We start from the raw sequence: 10,481 nt of genomic DNA on the forward strand, positions 1-10,481 counted from the left end.
TGATGGATTTGGACGAAGATTTTTTTGCTTGAAGTGCAACATTTAACTTTGTTTTAAAAAAAAGTGGCGTCCACCCGCTTAACTGCAGTAGAAACGAAAAAGGAGAGTTCAAAAATTTATATAATGACTTGAGAAACCACCCAGAAAAGTTTTTTAACTATTCAAGGATGTCTATTTCAACTTTTGACTATATATTAAATAAAATTAGTAGTCGGCTGGAGAAGCGTTGGCCAAATTTTGAAAATAAGCGGTAATTAAATCACAGAATGCAACAAAACAATCGTACGCTCTGAGAGAGTTGAAGCGATAAAGCAGGTTGCAAACTGCTCTCTCGCTTTGCTCTCGCTTTCTCGCTTGAACTCGCAACTCGCTTCGCTCTCACTCTGACATCTTTCGAGCGATTGCATATGAAAAAGGTTGCAATGGTTTATCGCTCGTTCTCGCCCAATATTATCGCATCGCTTCTCGCGCGCACTCTGACATCAGCCTAAGGCTTCGGCCACGCATTGAGCGATGAGCGACTGAGCGACTGAGCGACGCTCTCTCGAGCGACGTTAATGAGCGATCGCTTTGAGTGAGGTGGCCACGCACTGAGCGACATCATTTGAGTTGATTAGTTGTAAAAATGCCTTATTCTAGAGAGGTTCTACGAAATCTGTTTGAAAGCCGTTATGGTAAATATAGGCAATTAAAAAGAATACAAAGGCGTAGGTTTGGCGTTCATCCCATAAATCGATTGAGAAATGAGTATGGCGAGTTTCATCACTTATACAGAAATCTACGAAACCATCCAGATCGATTTTGGCAATACTTACGCATGTCAATCGATTCATTTGACTTGCTGTTAAGTACAATTGAAAATGAAATAAGTAAACCGAGATCAACAATTTCTGCTGAAGAACGATTGGTTTTATTATTAAGGGAAGTGTATGTAAGTGTTTTTAAGTAAATAATTATATTATAATACTGATGATAACATAAGTTGTAGTTTAATGTAATATTTATTCCTTATTTTTAATCTTAACAATTAATATATTTTGTATTTCATTTCTAATCTCCAACTTTTCGATGTCAGTAAATTTTTGAAAAAAAGGCAAAAGTGATTTAAAAAATAATAAATCTTCGTTTTTGTTTTCTTCATCTGTTTCTTTTTCTTTTCCGATTTGATTTCTCAACATTTCCAGTCGCTCTTTTTCTATCTCCAAGAATTCGGTTTCCATATTAATTTTTCTTTTTCTGGGCGTAGATTTTGCGACCATACTTGTAGATGTTGTTGACATCATAGACATATTGCTTTCATCTTCATGAAGCATATCTGAAAGCATGTCATTCATGCTTTCATCGTCCTGCTGCAAATTGCCCTCAGTCGGATCTGGAGCAACTGTCTTTTTTAAAAAAGACATCAGCTCCAAGTATGGCCATTTAACATTAAATGTTTGAGCTTCGGATCCTGATGGTAGGCGTGGTAGTTTTTGCAATGTCCTTCTATATGTATCCTTTAAATTTTTCCATTTGGCCTTTGCTGCAGCTCCTAAAAATTAGATTTTATAAATATGCATATTGTTCATAACAATTAGTTTTTATTAATAATTATATTTTATTTTATATTAGTTTTATTTTGTTAAGCACATATTTTTATTTTTAGGTACCTTGCTACAGGTCATTCATTTCGTGACTTGGCATTTGCTTTTCGATTGGGAAGAAGCACTGTTAGCAACATTATATTCGAAACAAGCATTATAATTTGGAAATCACTCGTAAAGGAATATATGCCAACACCAACAACTGATACACTTCAAAAAGTTACGCAAGATTATTATAGGCGTTGGAAGTTTCCAAACTGTCTGGGTAGCATTGACGGAAAACATTGCCAAATTAAGTGCCCAGCTCATACTGAATCACATTATTTCAATTATTTGCATTATTTTTCAATTGTTTTGCAAGGAGTAGCAGATGCTGACAAAAAATTTATAACAATTGAAGTGGGTGGCAGAGGAAAGCAAAGCGATGGTGGAACATTTTGTGGATCCACTTTGTTTAGATTGCTGGAAGCAGGCAAATTCAATGTTCCACCACCACAAGCACTACCAGGCTCAAATATCATTTTGCCAAACTTTTTAATTGGAGATGAAGCCTACCCACTGAAAAATTATTTAATGAGACCATATCCTCGAAAAAAGTTAAATGCCAAAACTGAAAACTACAATGAAAGATTATCAATCGCCAGGAAGTGCATTGAATGTGCTTTTGGTATTTTAACTAAGAAATGGCGAATTTTACAAAAAGATATTGAGACGAAACCTAGCACAGCAGTTCACATTATAAAATGTGCTTGCATTTTACATAATTATGTAAGAGAACGTGATGGGGACAGTGATCTGGACTACATAAATACGACAGCCGAAATTAATAACGGAATAGTTGCTTCAAGAAATGTGGATATTCTTGAAGAACATTCACATTGCAATAGAAGCAGTCAGTCAGCAATGAATGTTAGAAATTCTTTAACAGATTTTTTTTTGGGATTTCCGATATTAAGTCATTTGATTAAATAATGACACTTTAAATAAATATATATATTCATATACACATATTAAATATAACTTTACTTACGTTGTTATTGTATATTATACATAACGTTAAATAAAAGCTTACCTGTACAGTTACAAATAACTCCTACTTCATTCCATTCCTTATCAGTAGTATTTCTATTTTTGTACTCTTTATGAATGTCGTTCCATAAAACGGTTCGGCTTTGAACAGCCGAAATTAAACTTTCCGCGCATATTTTTTGCATTGTTTGCATTTTGTCGCTGAGCGATGCACTAAAAATTAAAACCAATTCTAGCGCTGAGCGACGTCGCTCTGACGCTCAAGAACTTCGCTCGTCGCTCAGCGGCTACGTGGCCACTCCAATGCTCTCTCATAAGCTTTAATATTTTACGTCGCTCGAGAGAGCGTCGCTCAGTCGCTCAGTCGCTCATCGCTCAATGCGTGGCCGAAGCCTAAGAACGCAGTAACCACCACCGCAATTTCGCTGACAACGTCAACCGTAACAACAACAACAACCGCAACTGTATCGACAGCGCGTTTAACGACATCATCAGCTAGCAGCGCAAACATTACTACGTCTGTCGCTGCGCTGCCCGAAAAACAAAACAAAACAAGTAAGAAAGTTACAGTCGAGTGTGCTCGACTATGAGATACCCGCTACCCATTTTTAATAAAGGCAAAATAATGCGGTATCATTTTCAAAATATACCGAAAATACGAAAAAATACTAAAAATATACCAAATGGTATGTTTGGTATATCGATATAGTACACCATTCAAAATATACCATAAACGGCACAATGTGCCAGATTGTCGGCCAAAGCAACTCAGACCCCTAGTAAGTAGGGGTTTTTGCCCATACAAAAGTATTTCCTTAATAACTTCCACAATTTTTATCTGATCGCAACCAAATTCATAACTACTATAGTATTTATGGTATATACCAAAATTGGCAGCTCTAGCTTTAAAATTAGGCTTGTTATTCGATTTTTTTGATTTGCGGGGGCGGAAGTGGGCGTGGCAAAAATTTGAAACAAACTTGATCTGCGTGCAAACATAACAAATGCTGTCGAAAAAAAATTGTAGTTTTATAGTCTCTGAGATCCAGTGTTTCATACGGACGGACGGACAGACACACAGACGGAAAGACGGACATGGCTATATCGTCTCGGCTGTTGACGCTGATCAAGAATATATATACTTTATAGGGTCGGAGATGCCTCCTTCTACCTATTACATACATTTCCTGCCGGCACAAAGTTATAATACCCTTCTACCCTATGGGTAGCGGGTATAAACAATGAACATATTAAGCCGGCTGTGCAGACTGGTATGGATCGCTACATTCAAATTAAAAGGAAGATGAGCCCTCTAAATTCGCAACGCAAAATAATCCGTGGCAATGCTAGCCTAGCTGCAATAGAAACGGACATGAACTCGAACCGATTCAAAATCTTGGCAGACGCCTATGAGGTTGAGGCGGCCGAATCTACTGAACTCGAGAAAAGGAAGCCAAAGCCTCCGCCTATTTATATACGAGAAAAAAGTTCCAATTACAGAATATTATCGAAATCTTATATATATCTTACCGATAATAAAAAGAACTTTTACACGTATCAGCTTAAAAGCAGCAAGGGCTTGCAAGTAGTACTTAAGGGTATAGAATCTGAAGTAACGCCTGCAGAGATAACAAAGACAGTCTTCAATATCTTCTTCAAGACAGTCTTCAATATCCTTAACAGAGATGAAAGCCGCAGCCACTCTTTAAGGTTGAGCTCGAGCCAGAAAATAAGCCCCTGAATAAATACGAAGTGCACCCTATATACAATCTTCAGTTCCTGCTGCACCGCCGAATTACAGTAGAAGAACCGCACAAATGCAATGGTCCGGTACAATGTGCGAACTGCCAAGAATATGGTCATACAAGGTCATACTGTAAACTGCGCCCGGTGTATGTAGTTTGTGGAGATCTTCATGACTCCGCACACTGCCCAGCGAGAAAAGATGACTGTAACTCGAAAAAGTGCGGCAACTGCGGTGGCAATCACACTGCTAACTATAGAGGTTGCCCAGTTTATAAGGATCTGAAAAGCCGCATCCATCAAAAACGAATTACCGCCCGCACCCAAAATAAAACGTTGAAAGTCTCCAGATCAAACCCTGAAGTCTTCTTCTCGACTGCAGCCAGATCCTCACTAGGACCTATTAACTCTGACAAAAATGTGACATAAGCAAGCGCTTTAAAATCAGGACCGACTATCCATGCCTCAAAAAGTTCATTTCTGCAATCAGCATACCAAGAACCGAACATGGCTCAGCAGCATCAATCGCCGGAACAGTCAAATAGCAACTTCGAAGCTATGATATGTAGCTTACAACAAAGCCTAACAGAATTTATGTCATTTATGCGCACAACTATGCAAGATTTAATGCGAAACCAAAATCTTTTGATTCAAATGCTGGTTACACAACAATCCAAATAATGACTCCCCTACGGATCTCTACGTGGAACGCTAACGGCGTTTCGCAGCATAAACTTGAGTTATCTCAATTCCTACTCGACAATCAAATCGACGTAATGCTGCTTTCAGAAACACACCTTACAAACAAATACAATTTTCAACTACGAGGATATACTTTCTACGGAACAAATCATCCAGACGGTAAAGCACATGGTTGGACTGGAATTCTAATCAGAAGCCGTATTAAGCACTACTATCATAACAAATTTGCTAAAAACTACCTACAGGCCGTATACTTCCCCCCGCGCTTCACTATAGCTGAAGATGAGTTTATGCAGTTTTTCAACTCACTAGAAGACCACTTCATAGCAGCAGGAGACTACAATGCCAAGCACACACACTAGGGATCTCGACACGTCACTCCAAAAGGAAAGCAGCCTTACAATGCCATTATCAACGCCAAGAACAAGCTCGACTATGTTTCTCCTGGCACACCAACATACTGGCCGGCAGACCCAAAAAAAACTGCCCGATTTAATAGACTTTGCGATCACCAAAAACATTCCAAAAAATCTGATAAGCGCCGAATGACTTTCGGATCTTTCATCTGATCACTCGCCTATACTGTTTATTCTACTCCAGCATCCAGGAACATTGGAAATTGACCTCACAGAAAACCAATTGGATTAAGTACAGAAAGTATATTAGCTCAGACATTGAGCTAAGTCCCTATCTCAACAATGAAGCTGACGTAGATAGCTTTGTTAATTCACTGGAGTCTGTACTTGTCTCTGCAGCCCAAGCTTCAACACCTCAAACCATAAATACACAAAGCAATCGAAAGAAGACAAATCTACAAATCGAGCAGCTCGTCCTCGAAAAGCGACTCTTACGTCGAGAGTGGCAATTCCACAGATCGCCATCTGCTAAGCAACGTTTAAGACATGCCTCACGTGAACTTACTAAAGCTCTACAGCAAGAAGAAGCATATGTCCAACGCCACTACATAGAGCAATTGTGTACTTCTAGTACGAAAAACTCACTATGGAGAGCTCACCCTACTCTGAGCTCACCGAAAGAAACCGTGATGCCTATTAGAAATCCCACAGGAGGCTGGGCGCGCAGTGATGCAGACAGAGCCAGCACGTTTGCCAACCACCTTAAAAATGTATTTCAACCAAATACTGCCACGAGTGCGTTTACTCTGCCGACTTTCCCAAACGAGCTTCAGCTTCAACATGAGCCAATCGAATTTCACCCAAATGAAATCGTTAGCATCATCAAAAATCAACTGAATCCGAAAAAATCCCCGGGCTGCGACCTCATTACTCCCAAAATGATCATCGAGCTCCCATATTGCGCCGTTTGCACTATCACCCAGCTTTTCAATGCCATCGCAAAACTTGGCTACTATCCAGTGAGATGGAAAAAGTCAATTATAATAATGATAGCAAAGCCGGGAAAAGACCACACAATCCCCACGTCGTATAGACCTATAAGCCTACTTTCATGCTTATCTAAACTCTTTGAAAAATGCGTTTTGATTCGGATAAACACATACCTAAGACTCCAGGAAGGAGTCCCGTCACATCAATTTGGGTTTCGTGAAAAGCACGGAACGATTGAGCAGGTCAACCGGATAACATCAGAAATTCGGAACGCGTTCGAAAAACGAGAGTACTGTACTGCCATATTTTTAGATGCCTCTCAAGCATTTGATAGAGTCTAGCTAGAAGGTCTAATGTACAAGATCAAGACAATGCTCCCGAGCAACACCCATAAGCTTTTAGAGTCTTACCTCTACGTCAGAAAATTTGTTGTGAGATGCAACACTGCTATATCTGATGACTTCACTGTTGGAGCTGGAGTTCCCCAAGGTAGTGTGCTAGGGCCAACACTATACGTCCTCTACACAGCAGACATCCCGACAAGCACACGAATAACAACATCTACGTTTGCTGATGATACAGCTATTCTTAGCCGCTCAAAATGACCGAGGCATGCAACTGCGCAGCTAGCTCTTCATATAATCGATGTCGAAAAATGACTATCAGATTGGCGAATTAGAGTGAACGAACAAAAATGCAAGCACGTTACATTCAACCTGAACAGGCAAAACTGGCCGGCACATTGAAGCCAAAAGAACACATCTAAAGCTAAAAGCCAGCAGCCTTCACTGGCTTATCAACGCTCGGTCTCCCCTTAGCCTTGAATATAAAGTCCTGCTGTATAACTCGGTACTAAAACCTATATGGATGTACGGCTCCCAGTTATGGGGGAATGCCAGCAATAGTAATATTGACATAGTCCAGCGAGCTCAGTCGAAGATCTTGAGAACCATCACCGAGGCACCGTGGTATGTTCGCAATGAAAACATACAACGCGACTTAAACATCCTACCAGTCAAAGAAGTGATCGCAGAACAGAAGGAAAAGTACTTTACCAAGCTACTGTTGCACCCTAACCACCTGGCGAGAGGTCTAACAAGGTTGAGCAACCAATCACGTCTTCGTCGTAATGACTTACCTACCCAGCGACCGACTTGAGGGACGCGCAACCAGAATGCAGTTTTAACACACTGTTAGCTAATTTTTAATGTTAAGATTCGTAAACTTATTGTTAGTCTCAAAATTTAGGAGAAGATTCAATAAATAAGCAAAGTCCTCAAAAAAAAATCTTTTTCTTTTCCCTGATTTAAAGAAAGTGGGAGTTGGTTCCATTGGGATATCATCAGGATCACCATTGTATAAATTTTCAAAGGTTTTTATTAGAGGTACTATGGAAAGTTCTCCTTCGCTTAGAAATTTGGCTGAATCACAAATTGTGATCACAATATATAACTGTTTACGTAGTGATGGACCTTACATTGGCGCATACATATTCTCTCAATTGACACGAAACATCGCAAATCGACTGTATGCGATATTTTCCAGTGCTAGTCATGGTTCAATTTCTAACTGAGGGGCTGTCCATATATTACGTAATCACGTTTTCTGCGATTTTTGACCCCCTCCCCCCCCTGGTAATCAAAAGTAATCAATTGATGGACACCCTCCCCCCTAACAATGATTACGTAATCACAAAAAAAGAAAAATATGAAAATTTGTTCTTTTAATCTGTATTTTCAAAAGAAGATTCCAGCCAATCTTTAATATTTTTTATTATTGGAAGTTGGCTTGTTAAAATCTCTTTATATCCGCAGGTATCATCTTAGTCTTCGTCGTCTACATAGTCCTCGTCAAGCCATTCGAGGTCTTCACATCCTTCGTATGACTGAAATACTAGGCATTCTCCCTATCGCCGTCCAGCCACACGGTAAAAGGGTTTCTTTGATTTCCAATCGAAACTTACAGCTACATTTATATGAATTATTGCATTCGGTACTTATCAACAGATTAATCGGCGCTAAACCAATTTTTGAATAAATACTTTTAACAAAATTTTTATAAAATGATTACGTAATCATTGTCCAAGACCCCTCCCTCCCGATGTAATCAAACATAATCATTTCCTTGACCCCCTCCCACCCCCTAAGTGATTACGTAATATATGGACAGCCCCTGATACAAAATTTATGTCTGGTGGAACAGAACCATTTGTTAAAAAAAATATGTGTGAACATAAAATTTTATGAAAAATTCAAAAAACTAGACTAGGCATATTGAAAATGTACCAATATGAAAAAAAGTGATCCAATGTACCAACGTATAAAAAATGTACCAGTTTTGGTACATTTGTACCAAAAATGACAACTGTGCCTACTGATTTCATTAAAAATCTTCTTGGCCGATTACGGCCAAATACTTGAACTTAGGTTACCTTTAAAGCTGTCTCTGTCTACTTTTTCGTCTGGTGAACAGCTGATTTGAGATCCACATACGTTCCAGTATCTGAATATCGATACCTTTTATTTATTGTAATGGTTGATGGTCTTTAACTTTATTTTATTTGGGAACAGCGCTTAACTGTGTTCTAAAACGAGGTAGGAGATTAATACTTCCCAGCCAATTACAGTTTGACGATCCTGGTTACCTTGGGCTTGGAAAAGCTTGTCATTCGAATAAATTTTAATACCTACCTACCTAAATACCGTTGCATTACATTTTTCGGTGACTTTTACCATATATTTTTATATATATGCTACAAATTGCAAATTTGGCTCCGAAACAAGTTCTTAAGTATCGTGAGATGACTGTAAGAATCAGAACTGTTGGTCATTAAATGCACCGTTTAATATATGTATGTATTGGTGCGACATTAGTTTCGCCTATCGTTTCATTTATAATATTCTCAGCTGTTTGTTAATTACAGTTTCAAAGTCTTTCATGCGTAGTGAATTTAATTCTCTTGCGTTGGTAACTGCTCTGATATGTTTCCATCCAAGTACATATTTTACAGATGACTAATAACAAACGAATATGGACAGGCATTAACTTATTTGCATATTTTTACAGAATTGTTTTCTTTTCATTTACACTCCCTTTCTGGGAATTCCCTAGTTAACTTTGATTTCTCCAATTTGTAAAGTTTTTTGTAATTTTGCATTTTTCAATTTTACAATATCTAAGCTCTTCTGAATAAGCACTTTATAATAAATTGCCTTGACTCTTTGCGCGTTAGCGGCATTTTATTATTTTGGAGACAAAGCGTAGATAATATTATACATCCATCCACTTGGATATTTTATTAATTTTTTACATTTCTGGCAAGCAATTTTCTGTAATGTATGTAGTTTTGCGGTTGACATTGTAATTTAATATATCTTTCTGCAATAGGTTTCAAACTTCCATAAAATATAATCCTACAAAAGTGTGTAGTTTTTGACTTGACTGTAAAACACCCACTATCAAATTTTTATATAGGCAAAATATTGAGGTATACTATTATATTGAAATATGTATATTTAAAATTATTTTATCGCATCAAAATTTTCAGGATACATAAAGAGTGTAGTTTTAATTGTTTGTACCAAAAATAATTTCTCTAGCTTGAAATCTTTTCTTGATATTTTACTTATATCTTGTATTTCTTTATTAAAATATAAATAATACAAAAATAAATATTATGAAAATCAATGAATGATTGACAAGTGAGAAAGCTACTGTAAGCTATCCGCCTTTCCTTCTACCCTGTTACTTTATCGAGTAGTCAACCACATGATTAATTTGAGATTGCTCTATATTTTGTTATTGTTCATCTCAATTTATTCATATACTTGAGTAGTTTTAGACTTGTTTTTAAATCATGCAGGAGTCAAATTTTTTTTCTTCGAATAGAGTCGAAAAAGTCTCTTCCCGGTGATTGCCGTCTTCAATAATCATCCAATTTTTTGCTGAGATGTGAGAATTAAGTTTAATTGGACACACTTACGAACATTAAATTAGTTCATTGTGTTGTAAAAGTCTATTTGTACATGTACATGTGTACACATATAGATATGTTCCGTACACATGTACATGCTATTGC

At 37.8% G+C, this 10,481-nt stretch overlaps 1 protein-coding gene across 1 annotated transcript; it reads right to left on the bottom strand.

The window, feature by feature from the left end:
* Positions 1 to 959: 959 nt before the first annotated feature.
* On the bottom strand, positions 960 to 3,001 carry LOC133837455 (uncharacterized). Its single transcript, XM_062268229.1, has 2 exons — positions 2,656 to 3,001; positions 960 to 1,531 (listed from the first exon to the last, which is right to left on the bottom strand). Exons 1-2 carry the CDS (start codon positions 2,804 to 2,806, stop codon positions 1,002 to 1,004), a joined length of 681 nt encoding a protein of 226 aa, XP_062124213.1. The 5' UTR covers positions 2,807 to 3,001; the 3' UTR covers positions 960 to 1,001.
* Positions 3,002 to 10,481: the final 7,480 nt, after the last annotated feature.

Source organism: Drosophila sulfurigaster, chromosome 2R (genome assembly GCF_023558435.1).
Source record: "Drosophila sulfurigaster albostrigata strain 15112-1811.04 chromosome 2R, ASM2355843v2, whole genome shotgun sequence".
NCBI lineage: Eukaryota > Metazoa > Arthropoda > Insecta > Diptera > Drosophilidae > Drosophila > Drosophila sulfurigaster.

Excerpts from the sequence above, each read along its gene's own strand:
- LOC133837455 (XM_062268229.1), bottom strand. The coding sequence starts at position 2,806 with ATGCAAACAATGCAAAAAATATGCGCGGAAAGTTTAATTTCGGCTGTT. Across the intron at positions 1,532-2,655 it reads AGTTATTTGTAACTGTACAG|GAGCTGCAGCAAAGGCCAAA; the intron begins GTAAGCTTTTAT and ends TCTAATTTTTAG.